The 22,945-nt window shown below is 39.8% G+C and overlaps 1 protein-coding gene across 8 annotated transcripts in view; it reads left to right on the forward strand.

Annotated features, from left to right (window-relative positions):
* LOC149313473 (EH domain-binding protein 1-like) overlaps window positions 1-22,945 on the forward strand; it is a 318,359-nt gene that overhangs the window by 107,442 nt on the left and 187,972 nt on the right. For all 8 annotated transcript variants that reach the window (XM_089519151.1, XM_089519153.1, XM_089519155.1 and 5 more), the window contains one exon: window positions 11,342-11,612. In XM_089519151.1, the coding sequence (XP_089375277.1) occupies window positions 11,342-11,612 (271 nt within the window). The remainder of the gene's footprint in view (window positions 1-11,341; window positions 11,613-22,945) is intronic.

The following is a 22,945-nucleotide window of genomic DNA, read 5'->3' on the forward strand; positions in this document are numbered from 1 at the left end:
CCAAATCTTGGTTATTATCTGCTAGTAGTATGATATCATCTGATAAATTGTTGATGACCCTTCCTCCAATTTTCAAGCCTCCTTCCTCCAAGTCTAATCCTGCTTTACTTGTTGGCAGACAAGTTAAATAGCTAGGGTGATGAAATGCAGCCTTGCCTGAACCCATTCCTTTTTTCCAGATTCTGTTCTGATCGTAGCAGCTTGTCCTGAGGACAGCTTATACATCAGGACCACTGGGTGATGTGATTTCTTTAAGAGTGATTCACAGTTTTTCATGATTTACACAATCAAAGGCTTTGCTATAATCTATAAAGCACAGAGTGATTTTCTTCTGAAATTATTTGGTGCACTCTATTATCCAGTGGTCCCCAAACTGTGCTCCTTAAGAGATTTTGGATTTCAGCTCCCAGAATCCCAGATTATTAGCCAACATGGCTGAGGCTTCTGGGAGCTGAAGTCCAAAATCTCTGAAAGGTCACAATTTGTGGACCACTACATATTATCCAAAATATGTTTGCAGTATGTTTGCCTTTGCCTTTCCTGAACCCAATCTGGCATTTCTCTTTACATATATGGTAAAAATCTTTGTTGGAAACTTTGAGCACCATTTTGCTGGCATAGAAAATTAATGCAATGACCCTGTGGTTGCTGTAATCCTTGGTATCCCCTTTTTGGGGGATTGGAATGTACATTGAATGTTTCCAATCTGTTGGCCAATTTTCTGACTCCTATATTTGTTGATAGATTTTAGTTAGAACTACAACAAAAGTGTAGATTCTGTCTCTGTAGATTGAAGCAGCTCTATTGGTATGCCATCTTGTCTTGGTGATTCATTTCTCTCAAGTGTTCTGCATACAGTTTCCACTTCATATTCTGAATGAAACAGATTATATAGATCCATTTCAGTCTGGTTTCAGGCCTGGATATGGAACAGACACAGCCTTAGTCGCCTTGGTGGATGACCTATACGAGGAACTGGATAGGGGGAGTGTGTCATTCTTAATTCTGCTGTTAATTCTTTTGATACCAGTAACCATGGTATCCTTCTGGGCCGCCTGTCTGGGATGGGACTTGGAGGTACTGTTTTACAGTAGCTCTGTTCTTTCCTGGAGGAGCGAATCCATACGGTGGTGCTAGGGTACTCCTTCTTGACCCCCTGGCCATTGGCCTATGGAGTCCCTCAGGGTTCTGTGTTGTCCCCTGTGCTATTTAACATATACATGAAACTGCTAGGGGAGTCGTCTGGAGTTTTGGGGTGCAATGCCATCAATATATAGATGACATCAAACTTTATTATTCATTTCCACTCCAATCCAAGGAGGCTTCCTGATCCTAAACCAATGTCTGTCATCAGTAATGGACTGGATGAGGGCAAACAAGTTGAAACTTAATCCAGACAAGACAGAGGTGCTCCTGGTAATTCAGAAGGCAGATCAGGGAATAGGGATCCAGCCTGTGTTAGATGGGATTACACTCCCCCTGAAGACGCAGGTTCACAGTTTGGGGGTACTCTTGGACTCTGCTCTGAATCTGGAGGCCCAGGGCTCTGAAGTGACAGGAGTGCTCTTGCACATTTAAAGCTTTTGCAGCAACTGTGCCCATTCCTTGAAATGCCGCATCTAGCCTCAGTGGTACATGCCTTGGTTACATCCCATTTGGACTGCTGTAATACACTCTACTTGGGGCTGCCTTTGAAAAGTGTTTGGAAACTGAAGCTGGTCCAAAGAGCTGCAGCCATATTGTTAACAGGGGTAAGTTACAGAGACCACACCATGCCCCTGTTGAAACAGCTCCACAGGCTGTCAGTTTGTTTCTGGGCACAATTCAAAGTGTTGGTTATGACCTATAAAGCCCTATGTCTTAGACCCAGGCTATTTGGCAGACTGTATCTTCTTGTATGAGCTGGCCTGGAACCTGAGATCCTCTGGAGAGGCTCTTCTCTCAGTTCCACCACCATCACAAACACAGTTGGTGGGGACGTGAGAGGGCCTTCTCAGTTGCCACTAGATTCTGGAACTCCATTGTCAGGGGAATGAGAATGGCCCCTTCCTTGTTGTCTTTCCGCCAGCATGTTAAATCCTTCTTATGCAGGCAGGCTTTTAAAACAGAATGTTTTTAAAGGACTAGTTTGTGGTGCTGTATCATTTTAAGTGTTTCAAACAATTTTAACTTTTAAACTCTATTTTTATTCTTTTAATAAGCAATAAATTTTAATGGACAAAAGAAACCACATACCTTTTTTGAGGATTACATCAACATCAACTCATTTGCTATCGGACCCCTACTCATCAAACTATTCTTTGGAAAGATACTTGGATCCCAACTTCATCAATTAGCGAATCTGAGTGATGTCTTTAGGACTTTGTTACTGCTATTACCCCGCAAAAGATAGCTGTTATGCAAGTTTACATATAGTCCTCCAAGGCTTTTTGTTACTTATGTATTACGGTAATTGTTTTGTATTGCTGTTATAAAACAAAAATACTTAATTATTTTAAAAAATTGCATTAATTCTGCAGTGTGGCAGCAGAGACCCTTGAATACTTTCAAATGGATAGGTAGTACTTCAAGAATGCTATTTTCTCCAGTCCTTGCCCTCCAGTAACTTCCAAACTCCAGGCAGTATGGCAGATGCCCAGGAGCTGAAGCCCCAAACATCTGGAGAATCAAAGTTGGAGAACCACTACTTTGCTACATGCTACAGAGTTAATGCCATTTAACACCACTTTAACTGCCCTGACCCAATGCTACGGCATCCTGGGATTTTGTAGTTTTTTAGAGGCAGTTTTTCTCACTGGTGCCTGTCCTTCACTAGGGCCCTTTACAACAAAAAGACCAAAAATCCCAGTCTTCCTCTGAGGAAAAAAAAAGGCTCTCCGCCTTAAGTGTTCTGGGACGAGTGAAGGCACAATGTAGCTGGGGAAAGTGTGCCTCTGAGCGTGTGCAGAGGGAAAGGCCTCCTTGCAACCCGCCCCTATGCATCTCCAGGAGAAAGATTGGGGAGTGTGTGTGTGGAGGAGTTCTAAGTCCTCTTTGTTGCACTGTTTTGCTTTGCCTTAAAATAAAATAAAAAATAGTTTGGTATATAAGCAATCTATTTTAATATTGTAACAATTCAATTCTGTTTTAATATACCACTTTTCTTTATTTTTCATTTTAATCATGATACGGTGATGATGATACAGTCCTATAATGGCTTCATTATTTTGTATCTTCTTTATTGTGTATTGGGATATATCTTGATCATTTTCAGTCTGTTGGTCATCACTTAGTTTTCCTTATTTGTTGGCATATTTTAGTTAATACAAGATTTGCTTCTGTTTGTATGAATCTCTAACCTTGATTTAAATCTCCCTTTGATTTCTCAGATATTGTGGTTTATTGTCACTTCCTAATTTCTCTGCATGAATTATTATAATAGTTCTCCTTGTCCCTGTGTACAAGTAATTGAATAGTTGCATTCAGGATTCTGACTCTTTATTTCTGATACCTTTAACTCTTGCTTCTTGTCAGTCCTTATCTACTTGAAGAGTTTCATCTGTCATCCATTGAGATTCTCTTTCATTTTGGCTACAGATAGTGGTGGGTTTTTGTTTTGTTTTGTTTTTGCTTTCCTCTCTGACAATGTCACTGGTTTCAATCCAGAATTCTTCTGGGTCATGGTCTATTAGGCTTAATAATATGTAAGGCCTTTAAGTCCCCACCTAAAACAGAACAGAATCTTCATTGCGGTCATAGACCAGCACATTCACCTATTATCCCTATTTTGGGGACTCTCATACTGGTGGTTCATTGTTGAAAAGCATCTTTAACATGTTCAGGTCGTACACTTTTCTTTAACTTTCTTTCTAGATCTGTCAGCAGATTTGAACACATATTAATTACATTAAATTTGTGTTATTTTCTCTGCTGTTGAACTCTGAAATTCATGCATACAAACACTAACTCTTTAGCATGTGTGATTACATGGAATTCATTTACCCATCTGTGCTTAACATATGCAGCAGTCTATCATTAGTATTGAATATGGGTAGTGATGTTTTGTGTGGACTATGACCTGCGAAAACATAGTTAACCTAGCTGGGGAAGAAGCAGAAGAATTCTATTGTCATTGTATGAAACTGCAGTCTTGCAGTTGGTTTTTTATATAAATAACCATTTTCTCAAACTAAACATTTGTTAATCTGTAATCTGTTAAAGAGAGACTTAACTACTAGTAGTTCAAGCCACAGTGGTGTTTCCTTTTTAGCTTTGCTCTGCATTAGTAATCCATCCCAAATTTCTGCTGTAACTATATTTGACAGAAGGATTTAGATTAATTAGATAATGTTTGTAAAGGCCTTTGAATGTTCAAAGGACAATATAAGTACTGTTATTGTAAGTGATTTATTTGCTAAGTACACAAATATCTTTCTTTATGAACACACGTTTCCTACTTCATACTCAATTATTATTTTTTAAATCATCACTTTTATGTCCTCATTTCACCTTTCAGATTCTAACATTTAATCCTGTGGTCTTGCCACACTCTTAAACACACTTTCTGAAATAGTAAATGTAACTATTTCCAGCATCTATGCATAGCTTATTTGTTTGATGATTGATTGCGTAGACTACATTCCATATCAATTATAAGCTCCATTTTGTCATATATATATAAACAGGACAATGGAATCTTTGTCTGGGAGCACCATACTTTGTATCTAGAATTCTAGCTACAGATGGATGAGAGATACATAGACATAGACAGACAGATAAAGGATACTGAATGTGGGTCAGGTTTTCCAGAGCCCAGGAAGGTTCTTGAAACAGAATATCTGCAAATTCTTTTAAGCATAGGCATATTCATTTATTGTATTTGACTAAAAGTTATTATATATGTGATAAAAGAAGGTATGTACACTTGTCATACATAAAGTATATACATATAAAAAGTAAAATTAACAAGTCCCCGTATAGCATAAAGAAATAACTTTCATCAAGAGAGCACAAATACTTTAATCAGCCTTAACAAATAAGGTTGTTCTGTACATCTGCACTGCAGAAATAATGCAATTTTACACCACTAACAGCCATGGCTCAGTGCTATGAAATTCTAGGAAGTATAGTTTCCCAGAATTCCACTCTGGTGCCCCAACCAACTACACTTCCCAGAACTCCACAGCACTGAGCCATGGCTGTTAAAGTGGTATCAAACTGCCTTATTTCTGCAGTGTGGATGCAGCCTATATGACAAATGGGTCACAGCCTGACAATAACCAATATATTTTCACACAAGAGCTCTTACCCTGTAAAGGAAACAAAATCTGTCTCAAGAATCTCTCCTTGGGATTTTGATATAACTGGCAATAAATAGTGTGAAATATCCTGTAAGTCTCCCATACCGCAGATGCAGAGCTTTAAGTTTTCTTGGAATCTTTCTATATCTGCCATCCAAATGATGATGTTGGCATAGTTTGGAAACATAATTCAGTAAATGTATTTCTCATAGGGGCAAAGGTAAGTGTTTGTAAAATATTGAACTCTTACATGAGAGTCACACACATTCAGCCCTAGAAAATTCTATAATGGGTTCTCTTTAGAGTTGCCAAAAGTCGGAAACGACTTGAAGGCACACAACAACACAACTTGATTATTATCCAATTTGTAAATCTAATTCCGCAGTTTGCTTTTAACTCAGGTATAATAAAAATCAAATGTCTGTTGAAAAGGTTTTACATGTTAATAAATCTTGCCATAACTTATCCCAGCTACCTTTCTTTTATTGTTACACAAATACAGGTTAAGGAGGCCATCCTCTGACATATCCAAGATCCTCTTATAGTACAAAAGGGCTGCCTTCTGAGTCCTAGCTTTTGCAGATATCACATTTTACTCTGAACACAACTGGGTCCTCAGAGCTACTGCCAATAAGTACCCCAGAAACCTGTTTTGACAAACCTCCAGGTCATTGACATTGTTATTCCTAATCTTTCATTTCTCAATGCATATTGTATTTGGGGAATTACTTTACCTAGAAGCTCCTTCAATACAGGAATTACCAATCTGCCACCCCAGAGTAGAAACATTTCAAAATAGCATGAGTTGACTTCTGTGTATGTTAATTTGTTAATTTGATCTTTTGTAGCTGAATTTATTTCATCAAAATATGCCTGCAGATATTTAGGCATATTAGGATTGCCCTTTTACTTTTTCCTACTAAAAGTGGAAAATTATACAGGCAATTTTACATAGTTACAATATTATTAAAATTAAAATTAAACATGCTAACAGGGAACCTTATGGGACTCCTTTTATTGTACGAATTTCCTCCATTAGTCTTCTATCCTTGCTAATCTTTACCTTGATGATTGTCAAGATTGGTTAACCCTGTCATGTTTTAATGTTTGAAATATGGTTGAATTAAGATGTGTAGATGAATAAGGTGATTGTGGGATTGTGTATTTTTGTGTGTTTGCATTTCTTTTATTGGCAGTAGCATCACTGACCTGTTCACTAGATGTACTATAGTTATGTTTATAGAGTTGTGTTACTATCACAGTATAACATATAGCTGTGTAATTATTTACTGTTTGGTCATAAGTATTTTATATGGTGGACTAGTTTATTTTTCTTGAAGACCTCTGATGGAATCATATCCTCATCAGGAGCTTAGTCCACTACTAAGGTGGCATAATCAAGGATGGCAATTTTCTACCACATCCCAAATGAGTTTTGTCTGCTTTTTTCACTGCTCAACTCTCACATTTGTACATTATGTTGAGGAATAAAACAGCTAGGGCTATTCTCATTTTAATGTTCAGAGTTATGCCTTTTCACTTCAAGATCCTGTCCTTTTCTTTCATATAAGTTTATCACACAGGAGTTCCAGGCACATAACAAGAACGGTCCAAAAGGGGCTGGGAACGAGTGGGGAATGAGTGGGAGACACATTTTGCTGCACACAGAAGTCCCCATTCCATTCCGTTCCTTTCCCTTCTGTTCCCAATCCGTCTCAGAGGACACGATTTTTGAGAACTGCTTAGAAAAGTTCTCAAAAATTGCCTCCTCTGGGATGGATTCGGAATGGAAGGGAAGGAAATGGAACGAGTGAGGGACTTCCTATGTGCAGTAAAATTTTGTCCCCCACTTGTTCCGTTTCCTTCCCGGCTCCTTTTGGACCGTTCTTGTTCTGTGCCAGGAGCCTGTGTGGTAAACTTAATAGCTGCCCTTCCCAATCCTAGTCATATTCTGATTTCCTGATTGTAGTCTCCATTCTGATCAGTATTTGGACCAAAATATGGGAACTCTTTAATTGTTTCAATGGTCTCATCTAGGGTGAATTGATGTAGACCAGGGGTAGGCAACCTGCGGCCCGCGGGCCGGATGCGGCCCAGCAAGGCCTTGGGACCGGCCCCAGCCCGGACCTGCCGCTGATTGCTGCCGGGGCCTTTGGCCTCTCACGCGCAGGGGCAAGGGGGGCAATTTGCTATAGACGCCTCAGAAACATGCATTTATATTAAGATTTTTTTTAAAAAATCAGCAATTTTTTTTGCGTGTCCTCCTTTTTTTTAAAAAAAGTGTCCACCATTTGAAAATGTTGTCCTACATTTGTCCCGGTTTATTTATTTATTTAAATTTTTTTTAAAAAATATTTAATTATTTCTTTTTTGGCTTCGGCCCCCCAGTTGTCTGAGGGACAGCAACCAGGCCCCCGGCTCAAAAAGGTTGCCTACCCCTGATGTAGACTTTCCATGGTCATTACTTTTGTTTTCTAATCTTCAGTATTAATCCAACCATGGCACTTTCCTCCTTGACCTTCTTCAGTAATTCTTTCAACTCTTTGTTTCTTCCAGTAGTATTATGTCATCTGCATATATTAGGTTGCCAATGCTCCTATCTCTGATCTTCACTCCTCCTGCTTCTGAGTGTACCATTAATCCTCTGTGTACAATATTTCCTCCCTCTGTCTTCACTCCTTCTGCCTCTGAGTCGAAACCTTCTTGCCTGCCTACATTAACTATAATACCATTCCATTTTGCCAGAGGCTATTCTAGGCTGATGGACCATTCTAGTTAAAAATGGCCTTAGGATTGCATAAATAGTAATAATCTACTGTAATTTAATATTCTTTGACAACGTTTTGGCATGTGTCCAAAAATTAAGAGCTGTTCAGATGATTCTGGGCTCGTTTTAAATAGAAGGAGACAACTTTAAAAATTTTCCGCAAGGTATTGTTCCTTTCCCTTAGCCAAATCAATAGGTGAAGCAACGGCTGAGGAACTAATATACAGATATACAAAAGAATAGATAAATGATCACTTTCTGGCCAATCTAGTAAACCAGAATCCACAAAGTGGATACCAGTTAAAATGCATAGAACACATAATTCAAGATGTCAAAGTTCTTCTGGTTTCTTCATCAGAAGATGGAGGAAGAAAAAGTGACAGCGTGGAGTCACAGGCCTATATTTTGTATTGATATTGTCTCTGCTGTTGTTCTTATGGTTTAGGAGAATCTCAGTATAGCAGAGGCCACTCCCTTCTTGGCCATATTTTAGACAAAGGACAGTAAAATTGAAATTCAATTATCAGCAGTAAAGTAACTTCTCTTGGAATCAAGAGTGTTTCTGTCTCTTGTGAAGCCCCATGCCTCTTATTTGGGCCAAGACCATTGAATTTCTCAAGAAGTCTCCATAATGTGACATCTGGGGGGAAAAAACCTTTATGTGCTATGTAGTTAAAATTCAGCCAATTATCATGAAAGAAAATATTTTCCCTTATTATTATTATTATTAACCTTTATTTATGAAGCGCTGTAAATTTACACAGCGCTGTACATACAATCTTTTTAATTAGACAGTTCCCTGCCCTCGGGCTTACAATCTAAAAAGACATGACACAAAAGGAGAAGAGAGTGGTGGAGGGAAAGGGGATGAGGTCCAGCAGTTACTCTCTGCCTCTGAGGCCTGGACCAAGGCAGATGGACTGGAGGGAGGGCTTGGCTTCATAATGGATGGTTAATCTTCTTCCAGGGAAAATACATACTCTCAAGTAGGATAATACATATACAGTACATAGCAATACAGGAAATGGTTCGATAAACAGGCACCAAAAGAATATCAAATAGTAAGCGACAATTATGCAATGCCTGGGAAGGCTTCTCTGAACAGGATGGTTTTCAACTTTATTGGCAGTAGAAACCTCAAAGAGTTAAGTCACAATCCTTACTTGTATCTTGGTTAGGATTTTCCCGTTGTGGCCAAATCCAGTATCCAGTCAATATAAAATGTTATAGCTCAACTTACAGGACAATAACTTTAAAGAACAGAAGATGTAATCAGTAACACTATCTGCTTTACTACTAAGGAATGTTAAGTATATATTAGAATTATTTGGGGGGGGGGGGGGGGGGACTGCCATGAAGACCCATCAGTTGAAGTCAGGACAGTAACATAAATAACCTTCTGCCTTCTTAGTTCAATATATCCAAAGAAAAATGGTCAAGTATAAAAACTTTGAGAACCAGCATAGTGTAGTGGTTCAAGCATTAAATTACAACTCTGGAGATAAAGGTTTAATTCACTGCTTGGCATGGAAACCCACTGGGTGACTGTGAGCCACACACTCCCAGCCCCATAAAACTCTGTGACAAGTTCACCTGCGGGCCTCCATAAGTCAGAAATGAATTGATGGCACACAGCAACAACCTGATTGCAGCCGAAACCAAAGGCATTCTCCCTTTCATTAGGACCAGAACCAGCATGAACATTAAAATCATCACACATCATGGATACTGTGACTCACAAATATACAAATTCTTTTCAACAACAAAGGCTTTATACACATTACATAAATAATCCAGGTTGACACCATTTTATCTACCATTGCTGAATGCTGTGTAATTCTGGGAATTGCAGTTTTGTGATGTACTTAGCTTTCACTGTCAGAGAGCTCTGGTGCCACAACAATGGTGAAGGGTCTGGAAACATACCCTATGAGGAGAGACTTAGGGAGAAGTTTGACCTGGAGAAGAGAACGTTAAGAGGTCATATGATAGCCCTGCTTAAATATTTGAAAGGATGTTACATTGAGGCTGAAGCAAGCTTGTTTTCTGCTGCTCCAGAGAACAGGACCCAGAACAATGGATCAAGTTACAGGAAAAGAGATTCCACCTCAACATTAGGAGGAACTTCCTGACAATAAGGGCTGTTCGACAGTGGAACACACTCCCTCAGAGTGTGGTGGAGTCTGCTCCTTTGGAGATTTTTAAACAGAGACTGAGATGGCAGTCTGTTGGGGGCGTTTTGATTGTGAATTCCTGCATGGCAGGGGATTGGACCGGATGGCCCTTGTGGTCTCTTCCAACTCTATGATTCTATAAAACATCGCTTCCCAGAATTCATACCATTGAGCCATGACAGTTAAAGTGGTGTCATTGTGGATTATTTCTGCAGTGTGGGTGCAGCCAAAGAGTATTGTAACATATTAAAGATTAGCAAATTGTATTATAGCATAGGCTTTGCATACTATAGGTGGGCTATAACCTATAAAAGCTATATAAAGTATTGATTTTTAAGGTGCCGCAAAACTTCTGCAGTTTGAAATATTTTCAAACTGTGGATGTTTGAATCCGTGCTCAAAAAAAATCTGTGGATAAGGAGGGCCCACTGTAGTTGTCAAGCATGTACTGTATGTATATGGCTGCATTTTGGTTGGTTGCTTAGTATTCAGCTTTTACTTTCAAACATTAGTCATTTCACTTTTTAACAATATAGCAGAAAAATTATGGACACCTTTAAATGATGGTGATACTATTCTTCTTTCTGTGTGTAACTGATTCTGTATAGTGACCAGTACTATCCCATGATGCTGGCTTTGAATACTTATGCACTGCAATTAAAAGGTCAATATGAAACTGTAGTCTACCTGTTTTTCTTTGCACAAAGTTAGGAATTGAAAAGAAGGAAAACTGATCTCTATCTGCTTGCCATTTAAATTGATTGCTTCTTATTGTGGTCCTTGGGTTTCATCCATGTTGAATCTGTATAACTGTCACTAATGCATAGTCCTGTATAGTTGATTCTGTGAAATTGTTCTTCTTGTGCTGGAAAAAATTCTGAGTAGGTTTCTCTGCACTTGCACTAGTTACTTAGGTCTTGACATTAGTTCAGCTAACCTAACTATTTATAAAGTTATATTAGCCTAGGACACCTTTTGATGCTGACCTTATTGTGCTAATAATTTTTATTGATGATAAACATTTGGCATTGTACTAAATTTGTTTACTAGTATTGGTCTTTGTGCTATAATGCAAATGACGTATGAATTAAAATGCAAACCTTTTATGTTGCTTTCTGTAGAACCAGTTATAAAGAAGACTTCATCTTCAAAACTAGAAGAACCCTTCTATGACGACGATGATGATGATGATGATGAATACAACCCCTTTAAAGAGGAAGAAGCTGTTGAGTATGTAAACCCTTTTGATGAGCCAGATCCTGAACCTGAGATGGTAGAACCCATGAAAGACTTTCCTCCTCTGCCAGCAAAAAGAAAGAATATTCAGCCCGTGGACATGAGCAAATACCTCTATGCTGACACAGCAAAAACAGATGAAGAAGAATTAGATGAGTAAGTATATAATTTTTTTTTTACTTTGAATCAGTCTTTGGTCTTAGTAGAAATTTTAGTACAAAATCTCAAGCTATAAAATTACTCAAGCTTGGTTATTCTACAAAGCACAAGAATGAGTTACTCTGCAAGAAAAATCTAAATATATTTAGTCTGGCAGGATGCTTGTATTTGGTTGGTTTTATTGGTTTTTGTTTGGATATAAATAACTGATTTTCATGTCCAAGAATGAACTCTTAAAGAAAGTATGAACTCTGCAAGAGCTTAGGATGGAAAACCACACACTCTCATTTCAAAGTGTCACATCTTCTGCAGTTTTTTCAATTGGCTAGTTACCAGCTTTGAATTGCTCTGAAGAACTAGAGAAAGTTGTGAGGGCAATATTAATATTAAATAGGAATGAGAATAGGTTCCATAATGCTGGAAAACCAAGGTAGTGGTTACAAGCCCCCTCCCTCACCCCGACCCCCAAGAAACCTTGAAAAGAAGAAGAAACAAAGAATATAGGTACCAAGTATAAGGCAATCTCCTAAGGATTCTTAGCAGTTGTGAGACAAGATTCTAGTCTCTTCACAGATTCAAGTGGCTGAAAAACAAATAATCAATTTTGTAAGATTTTATCCTGCCCTTATTGTTGTTTTGTGTCTTCAAATTATTTCCAATTTATGGCAATCCTAAGCTGTATCACAGGATTTTTTTCTGCAAGATTCGTTGCTGTTGCCTTCCACTGAGTCTCTACTGTATATCACTTACCCAAAGACTCCCAGTGAGTTTCTATGGCTGATCTCCTAGAGTCCTAGATCCAAACAACTATACCACATTCAGTCTCTGAGATTTTTTGTTGTTGTTGTGTGCCTTCAAGTTGTTTCTGACTTATGGCGACCCTGAGGCAAACCTATCATGGAATTTCTTCGCAAGATTTGTTCAGAGGAAGTTTGCCTTTGCCTTCCTCTGAGGACGAGAAAGTGTGATTTGTCCAAGGTGACCCAGTGGGTTTCCAGGGCTGAGCATGGTTTCAAAACCTCATCTCCAAAGTCATAGTCCAACACTCAAACCACTACACTATGTTGGTTCTGAGATAATTCCAACTTTATTCCCAATTACAGATAGATTTGTAATACTGATCCTGAAGTCACAGTAGGGTGTTTCTCTGTTTTTCCATTGGTGAAATATTGGCACTAAAAGAAAGCACATAATTCCTGATTTCTTCTCACTTTTCTAATGAACATTGGCACGGAACTGGCCTTTTTCACCACTACCTCACACTGGGTTAATTATTTAATCTGATCACTCCAACCTCAAGATCTCTGTCCCACTAATCACTACTAGTTCAGACACTGGCAGTGTTTGTGTGAAGTCAAGAATTTTAAAAAATGTTTGTCAATTCATTACCATCCACCCAGTCCGTTACCATCCACCCAGATCTTTTTGCGATTCCATTTTTCTCTGTTATCACCTGAGTAATTTGATGTCTCACTTGATCACCCCACTAATTGCTTATATATCCAGATCATTTATGAACAAGCTTAAAAGGCAACGATTACACACACACACACACACAAAACAAATCCTTGGGGAGCACCACTTCTCTTCATTTGATTTGCCCATTTATTTCTACTCTCCTGTCCATGTTCTTTTCTGCTTTTAATTGAGAGCTTCGATTGTGGCTTTGAATATCCAAATATACACCTCCTGGGTCATCTTTATCAATACATTCTCATTGACATTCTCAGTTATCTCTAAAGGTTTAGAGAGGTAAAGCTATGTTAACTTTGTAGAAGCCATGTTGATACTTCAGCAAGGCTTGTTGTTTTATATGCTTGATCATGCTACAGCACTCTTCTCTGTATTACCATATATACTCGACTATAAGTTGAAAAATTTATGCCCCAAAATGGACTTCAAAATCATGGGTCGACTTATAGATGGGGCAATGAGTTTATGCTTATAAATTTCCTGAAATAATAAGTGCCCACCTTCCTCTGTAGCCTTGTAACGGCTCACTGTTTGAAGCCCCGACGTGCTCTCCCTCTCTCCCTCTCTGTGTATGTCTTTGTTGTCCCTCTCAGCCTTTCCGCACAGCCAGAGCTAACAAGCTGCTGCTGAGTCAAAGGACACAAACACATTGTATGCCCTGGCTTGTCCCCCCATTTTGCCTGGAAATCCTGAGGTTGAAAGGCAAAGAGAGAGAAAGGTCTGTCCTCCTTTTTTGTAAGCCCTGATCCTTGGGGGTCCTTGGGGTGGAGAGCAGAGAAAGAGTGGGTCTGTAGGAGCCCTGGTGGCACAGTGGTTAAATGCCTTTACTGCAGCAGAGAAAGAGTGGGGTATGTCCTCCTTTTTTGCAAGCCCGGATCCTTGGGGGTCCTTGAGGTGGAGAGCAGAGAAAGAGTGGGGTCTGTCCTCCTTTTTTCCAATCCCTGATCCTTGGGAGTCCTTGGGGTGGAGAGCAGAGAAAGAGTGGGATCTGTCCTCCTTTTTTCCCAATCCCTGATCCTTGGGAGTCCTTGGGGTGGAAAGCTGAGAAAGAGTGGGGTCTGTCCTTTTTTGCAAGCCCTGATCCTTGGGAGTCCTGGGATGAAAGGCAGAAAAAGAGTGGGGTCTGTCCTCCTTTTTTGCAAGCCCTGATCCTTAGGAGTCCTGGGATGAAAGACAGCGAAAGAGTGGGGTCTGTCCTTGTTTTTTGCAAGCTATGAGCCTTGGGAGTCCTGGGATGAAAGGCAGAGAAAGAGTGGGGTCTGTCCTCCTTTTTTGTAACGGAAAGAGTGTGTGTGTGTGTGCCGAGGTTTGTTTCCCCTTTTCCATGTTGAGACTGATGCTTGGGAGATGTCCAGAGAGTTAGATATAGGGAGGGAAGTGGTGCTTTGTTTCCCCCTTTAGATCTTTTGTAACATCCTCCAGTGTTTGACCCTTGACGTATCCATGGGTCATATCAAAATCCATGATTTTGGATCCAAAAACTGCCGTCGACTTATACATGAGGCTGACTTATACATGAGTATATATGGTAACTGTCATGGTTTAGATAGCAAGAATTCAGCAACTGGAAGCCTACAGGAATTCCTGTACACAGATATTTGTGTTGATCCCTTTAAAACAGATGTACAGAGACTGCTCATGAGTATTTTTTTTGTCTACACATGAAGCATGTGCATACCTCACAGAGACAAGGGCTAAATATTCATCGTGGCTGGCAGGGAGCCATTTGCTGTGTAGGGAAATGAGAATAGGCAACAGAGAAGGCATAACCACACTATGTCAGGAGCTGCCTACCATGGTTAAATGTTAATCTAGAATGGGATAGTTATTTTGTAGGATGTAATTAGGAATAATGTGTTATACCATACTGAGGTGAAATGATGGGACATGCAGTAGGGTGTTTATTGCTAGGGATTGTTGATCACATTCCTTTGTGATGAAAGAGCAGAAGGAAGGGAGTAGTGCTTGGATCGAGACTACCCAAGATCATTTTTCTGGAATACAGGCAGAAGAAATAAGAAGGTGTTGTTATGGGAACGGAAAAGAATAAGGTTGATTTGCTTTTGTAACAAATAAGAAAGCCTGTCAATGGTCTGAAATAGCATGTGCTTTAATTATGCTTTGCTAGCACTTGCTGTTTAGTTCTGACAACAGACGCTGACTTGTTTTCTGCTGCTCCTGAGACTAGGACTCGGAGCAATGGATGCAAGCTACAGGAAAAAAGATTCCACCTCAACATTAGGAAGAACTTTCTGACAGTAAGGGCTGTTCAACAGTGGAACACACTCCCTCGGAGTGTAGTGGAGTCTCCCTCTTTGGAGGTCTTTAAGCAGAGGCTGGATGGCCATCTGTTGGGGATGCTTTGACTGAGAGTTTCTGAATGGCAGGACTGGATGGCCCTTGTGGTCTCTTCCAACTCTGTGATTCTATGATTCTGTGACATCTCTGGTTGCTGAACAAAGGTTTTCTAAGTTGTACTATTGAAACCAGGATTTTTGAACTGAAGGAGTCGCTGGACTTGACACATTCTTATATGAATATCATCCATTAGCTCATTGCATAGGGAGGAAATCAGTGTTTGTGCCTGACCATGGAAGTGATAAGAAGAAGGTTCTACATTTTGCATGCCTAGCCAGCAACAATCTTTACAGAAAGAAAGAGACACAGGCAGGACAGATCCTACACAGCACACTCCACGGCACAGGCCCCGGTACAGACAGGCGAAAAGCGCCGTCCTTGAGCCAAAATTAGGGTTTGGGAGTGCGCAGCAACCGCACGCTCCTGAACCCTAGCACATAATGGCAGTGCCATCATGGCAGCCTCCTGTCCACACGGGGGCTGCCATGATGACACAAGCGCCATGCAGCATCCAGATATCGCTGGCAAGAAGTGGCGTCATGGCGGAGCCCTTTCTTGTTTGTGGCGCTGCAAAAAAAAAAAGCCACTTAGGCAGCTTCTTTTTTGCAGCGTGTCAGTGACCAACTCAGGGCAAAGACAGGTGGCGTGGAGCTTCCCATCTGCCGAGCTCCACAGTTTCCTGAACTTTCAGTTTCCAGCAACAAACTAGAGCCTTCTAAGAATGTATGAGGGATATCCCTCAGCAGCCAGCCTAAAGACCCAATCATATATTCCTGAACCATACCAGAGAGCCCTTTTCTTGTGGAACAGCTCATGTTTCACATTAAAGAGATTCTGAATCAAACTTTGGGTGATATCTTTCACTAGAAGAAAGATAGGAAGGAACCCAACTCTTTTCCAGGCAAGCATTCTCTGAGGATGCCAGCCACGGTTGCTGGCGAAACATCAGGAAGAAACTCTTCTAGAACCTGGCCACATAGCCCGAAAACCTCACAAAAAACTTGGAAGGCTTTTGCTTGTAGGCACATTAATCAGAGTATGTGATCCAAGGCCAAATCCAAACAGTGCTTAACAATGGCTCCTCTTCAGCATGGAAAGAAGTGTCTAGTGGGGTGCCACAAGGTTCTGTCACGGGCCCGGTGCTATTCAACATCTTTATCAATGACTTGAATGAAGGAATAGAGGGCATGCTTATCAAATTTGCAGATGAAACCAAATTATGAGGAGTAGCTAATACCCCAGAGGACACGATCAGAATTCAAAATGACCTTAATAGGTTAGAAAGCTGGGCCAAAACCAAAAAAATGAATTTTAATTACAGAGAAACTTAGAGTGGAAAAATGAAATGCTATAGATATAGAATGGGGGGGGGGGGAGCACCTGGCTTAACAAGACTACATGTAAAAGGGGTCTAGGAGTCCACATGTTGGACATAAGTCAACAGTGTGATGTGGCAACTAAAAAGTCCAATGCAATTTTAGGCTACATCAATAAAAGTATAGTATCTAGATCAAGGGAAGTAATAGTGCCACTCTATTCTGCTTTGGTTATGCTTCACTTGGAATACTATGTCCAGTTCTGAGCTTCACAATTCAAAAAAGATGTTGACAAGCTGGATCATGTTCAAAGGAGGGCCCCCGGCCTGGAAACCATGCCTTATGAGGAAAGACTTAGGGAGCTGGGTGTGTTTAGCCTGGAAAAGACAGTTAAGGGCTGATATGATAATCCTCTATAAGTATTTGAAGGCGTGTCACATTGAGGAGGGAGCAAGCTTCTTTTCTGCTGTTCCAGAGACGAACATGGAACAATGGATACAAGTTACAGGAAAAGAGATTCCGCCTTAATATTAGGAGGAACTTCCTAACAGTAAGAAATGTTCGACAGTGGAATGCACTCCCTCGGAGTGTGGTAGAGTCTCCTTTGGAGGTCTTTAAGCAGAGACTGGATGGCCATCTGTCAGGGATACTTTGATTGTGAGTTCCTGCATGGCAGGGGATTGGACTGGCTGGCCCTTGGGATCTCTTCCAACTATGATTCTATGAAATTCTGTGTGGTCCACATAGCAGAACTATGCAAGACATCCCTGTTTCTGATACTGCTTCCATAGCAATTTGGTGATTGGATTCAGGTTCAGACTGATTTGGAGCTAATCCAACGCAATTTAGACTCTAATCCAAATTGTCATTTGGAAAGTCTACTTTCCATGCTACCCACTGACTAGGTATTTCAGGAGTTTCTTTTTTTTTAATGTATTATGGCTGCCTCTGTGAGGTTTACTATGTCTGTGTCTAACAGATAGTACAGATACAAAATTAAATGTTCTTAAAAACAATACAGATTGCAGAGAAACTCAAACCTAACCTAAAAATCTATGGCCAACGTGGGGTTAGTGGGGTTGGTAAGGTGATAAAGAATAAGGAATATGTTCCTGCTTCATAAAATGACTACAAACCAACAAATAAAGACTATGGAAGAATGGAACTGAATTGGGAAGGACTATTGAAGGTGAGTGGTAGGTTGAAGAGAGGAAAAAAACCTAATGATGGGGAACATAAAACTATAACCAGGCCCCAGCAGAGCTCTAGTTTTACTTTCTCCTACTGACAGTGAGGGGGTAGTATCATGATAACAAGGTGCCTAGCCCCTTTCACATTCTTCTCCTGAGGCCAGCTGCAGTGAGTGGGTCAGAGGAAGGTATCACATCTCTACAGTTTTTGACAGTTTTACTATAGAGTAGCTCAGTTGAAAGTTCCTTAATCATCCATCCTGGTTTTTAGAGACACCTCCCATTTTTCTTCCTCATTGGAACTGTTTTAAATTGTGCCTTCAGTATCTCCCTTTTGAGAAACTCCCATCTATCCTGAACTCTTTTAGTATTCCTGACCACAGACTTACCCCCAGTACTTTCGGAGAGCAGCTCTCCTAAAGTCTAGAATGCGTGTCTGACTATGCCTGGCTTCTCCTTTCCACTGTATAACAAATTCCAGGAGAACATGGTCACTTCCACCTAATGATCCCACCACTTACATCGCATTAACCAAGTCCTCCCTGTTGGTTAAAATAAGATCTAAAATAGCTGACCTCCTTGTTTCCTCTTCCACCTTTTGGACAATGAAAAAATTGTCTTCGAGGCAAGTGAGGAATTTGCTAGACTTTGAGGATTTGGCTGAGTTTGACTCCCAACAAATATCAGGATAGTTGAAGTCACCCATCACGACTACATCTCTCCTTTCTGAGTGTGTGGTCATCTGTTCTAGAAAGGCATCATCCAATTCCTCCATCTGACTTGGGGAGTCTGTAGTAGATTCCCACAATAACATCCCTGTTGTTTCCCTCCCCTTTAATTTTATCCAGACGCTCTCCACCTGGCTTCCAGTATTGATGTCCTGGATCTCTTCACTGATGTAAATATCCCTGACATATAATGCTGTTCCTCCTCCTTTCCTGTTTGGCCTATTTCTCTTAAAAAGGTTATACCCCTCCATTTCTACATTCTAATCATGAGACTCATCCCACCAGGTTTCAGTGATGCCTATTATATCATATTTGCTTTGTTGTACTAGGAGTTATCGTTCATCTTGCTTATTTCCCATGCTCTGTGCATTAGAGTACAGACATCGAAGACCATGTGTCCCCTTTACATGCTGCCTGTGCACACAGCATTTCAGGCAGTATGACAGAAGAGTTGGATCAATGCTACAAAATATTAGTCTGTTGTATGTCATATTGCCACTAGAATTTATTTGTGTTGAAAGGCTTCTACCTATCCTGTTATTCCCCATAAGGCATCTGAAGTTTTCACCCCCACCACTCTTGCAGTTATATTAATGAGTTGAATCTATCCCAGTTTAAAATTTGTCCCTGTAGAATTGAAGATAATGGTTCAGTTCCAGATAGAATTTGGAATACTGTTTTTTAATTTGTGAAAACATCTCAGGAAGAAAGGAAAAAGTGGGAAACATGGAGACTAAATGTTGATTGTTTTTAAGGCTGAATGTTTAATAATTGTCAGAATCTGGCGTATTCTGTCATAACATGGTTATTGTGATATATAAGCATGTTTAGCTGGGTGTTACAGAGTTTTAGCTATGCAGAAGAAGTATATGAATGTAAATAATACATTGGGATATGGTGAGAATGATGGGAGGCATAATACTAGTGAAAATAATTTGTGGTGGTTCAAAGGGATGCCCCTTTTCCTGATGCAGATATGTCAGGGAGGAAATTTCTCAAAATCAGGTGGTGGGAAACAGAAAGTAGAGATGAGACCAGGATAGTATTGGGAGCAGGGCAAATGAGGGTGATATGGAAAAAAGGGTTGGTATGTTTTCATTAGTAAACAAATTAAGATGAAGCCCCCAGCACTTTGGGGTAGGACATTATTAATGTTATATCCGTGTTTGTGGACGATGGTACTTCTGTCTGCAGGTGTTTTCCTGCTAATACCTTTGAATAAAATTTTACTGTTTGCAATACAGAAGACCTATTTACTGAACTCCTGGGAGATAAAGCAGTTCTTGACAATAATATATTTTTGGTGAACGTTCATACTCTCTAAACAGATAGAAGAGCCAAACAAGGCCTGTTCAGTTCATCTGATTCTCTTACCAGCTATACAGAATATGGTGGTTTGGCAAAAGCAGTTAGACCAGTGATTCCAAAACTTTGTTCCTCTAGGTATTTTGGACTTCAGCTTCCAGAACCCTCAGCCATCTTGGCCAACAGTCAGGAATTCTGGGAACTGGTGTCCAAAACATCTGGAGGACTAAAGTTTGTGAATCGCTTGATTAGACCAATAAAAGACTATCAGTAAGGATAACACAAAAGCTGTGTAGGAATCCTTTCCCCAAAAAGTCACCAGTGGGTTTTCTATATGAAACTTTGAAAATTTATAAACATTAGGTAATTTTTCTATTTTGCTATTATATATTTCTTCATTTTATAATTGCCAACTCTCCATTCAGAGATCTACTATGTGGCAAGTTGCAATGAAATGAAATACTAAAGTTTTAGAGGAAATTAGTGGATTGCATATAAAGTTTCATTGTTTGATTTTTCTAATATTTGTACAAGAAGACAAGAATCATTGCACTCATCAGAAGTAATTAACATATAATTTATGGCAAATTTACTTTTATTATGTCTAAATCAGTTGATTCTAATCTTTTCAATCTCTTTTCACAGAAGTCTCTCCATTTCTCTTATCATTTTCATCATGCGTCTCTGGATCATCCTATTTTTCCTCCTGTATGTCTGTTTTAAGATGGGGTGACCAGCCTTGTTCACAGTGTTCAAGATGAGGGAAACCGCTATGGTTTATGAGATGACACTCTCACCCTTTCAGTACTTTCTAATTCAGTCATTGTGCATGCATTCATTTTGCATGTATAGCTGGCTGTTGTTGACTATTAAACAGAAAAGAATTAAAGAAAGTTGTTTGGGGAAACAGTAGTTCTGAAGAATGCTTTTATTTACACTTCTTTTAATCCTAAAGGTTGCTAGTCTTCTTTTTTAACACATTAATCAAATAATGGATTTAAGCATGATCCAGAACATTCAACTGATCACCTGGAGTGTATGCTTGTGGCTTCAGTAATGACTCCTAAGTAATGTGTTCTGGATCGGAGCCGTTGTCTGCTTCCTGGAATAACTTCCTAAACAGCTTTTAAGTTTCCAGTTTTCACATCTGTTATCTACCCAGCTCCTTCTTGTCGTATTTACTGTGTCAGGTGTTAATCCAAACCAAGTTGCTTTGCACTTCAATACAAAAACCTGATGATGAGTATTCTGTTGTTAACAGGTTCATTTCTCTCAGAAGTGAGAACATTTGAATATTTGACATGTATAAGAAATGGAAAAGGGGTGAAATCACCGAAGAGGACTTCAAACAAATAACTAGCATGTGTAGTGGAACATCAGAAAAGGCAAAGTGCAGAATGAGCTTAGGCTTGCTAGAGAGGTTAAGAGGAATAAGAAGGGCTTTTTTGCTTATGTTAGCAGAAGGAGGAGGAAATGGTAGGGACATTTCATGGAGAAGATAGTATAATGCTAACAGGGAACAGAGAGAAGGCAGAACTACTCAACTTCTTTGCCCAGTCTTCTCACAGAAGGAAAAGGGTGCTCAACCTGAGGAAAATGGAGCAGAGGAAATGTAGGAAAATGCAGCTCAGAATAAGTAAAGAGATAGTACAGGAATACCTGGTTAATCTTAATAAGTTCAACTCTCTAGGACCAAATGAACTACATCCAAAAGTATTAAAGGAATTAGAAGAAGTAATCTCAGAGCCACTGTCAATAATCTTTGAAAATTCTTGGAGAACAGGAAACATCCCAGCAGACTGAAGGAGGTCAAATGCTGTCCCTATCTTCAAAAGGCGGGGGGGGGGGGGGACCAAAACAATTACCACCCAGTTAGCTTGACATCAGTATCAGAAAAGATACAAGAGCAGATCATTAAACAGAGAGTCTGTAAACATTTAGAAGGGAATGTCAAAATAACCAAAAGTCTACATGGGTTTCCCAGAAACAAATCATGCCAGGCTAATCTTATCTCTCTCTTTTTTTTTTCTTTGTGATACAATTACCAGCTTGGTAGCTGAAGAGAATGCTGTGGATGTAGCATATCTTGATTTCAGTAAGGCCTTTGACAAGGTCCTCCACAATATTCTTGCAAACAAGCTAGTAAAATGTGGGCTAGACAATGCTACTGTTAGATGGATTTGTAATGGGTCAAACCCAGAGAGTGCTCTTCATCCTGGAGAGAAGAAGTGACTAGGAGAGTGTCACAAGGTTCTGTCCTGGGCCCAGTGCTATTCAACATTGTTATCAATGACTTGGATGAAGGAATAGAGGGCATGCTTATTAAATTTGCAGATGACACCAAATTAGTAGGAGTAGGTAATTGCCCAGAGGAGATTATCAAAATTCAAATTGACCTTAATAGATTAGAAAGCTGGAACAAAACTAATTAAATGAATTTAAACATGGAGAAATATAAGGTTTTGAACTTAGGAAGAAAAATGAAATGCATAGATATAGAATGGGGGACACCTGGCTTGACAATAGTACACGTGAAAGTGATCTAGGTGACCTAGTAGACCACAAATTGAACGTGAGTCAACAGTGTGATGCGGCAGCTAAAAAAGCCAGTACAATTCTAGACTGCATCAATATGAGTATATTGTCTGGACTAAGGAAATTAATAGTACCTGTCTATTCAGCTTTGGTCAGGCCTCATCTGGAATACCATGTCCAGTTCTGGGCACCACAATTCAAAAAAAGAAGCTTTTTGAGAACATGGAGCATATCCAGAGGAGGGCGACTAAAATGGTGAAAGTTCTGGAAACCACGCTCTATGAGGAGAGTCTTAGGGAGCTGGTTTATCCTAGAAAAGAAAAGGTTTAAGATATGATATCCCTGTTCAGATATTTGAAGGGATGTCATGTTGAGGATGGAGCAAGCTTGTTTTCTGCTGCTCCAGAGACTAGGACCCGGAACAA

Source organism: Sceloporus occidentalis, unplaced genomic scaffold, assembly GCF_023333645.1.
Source record: "Sceloporus occidentalis isolate IW3139 unplaced genomic scaffold, rSceOcc1.0.p SCAF_4, whole genome shotgun sequence".
NCBI lineage: Eukaryota > Metazoa > Chordata > Lepidosauria > Squamata > Phrynosomatidae > Sceloporus > Sceloporus occidentalis.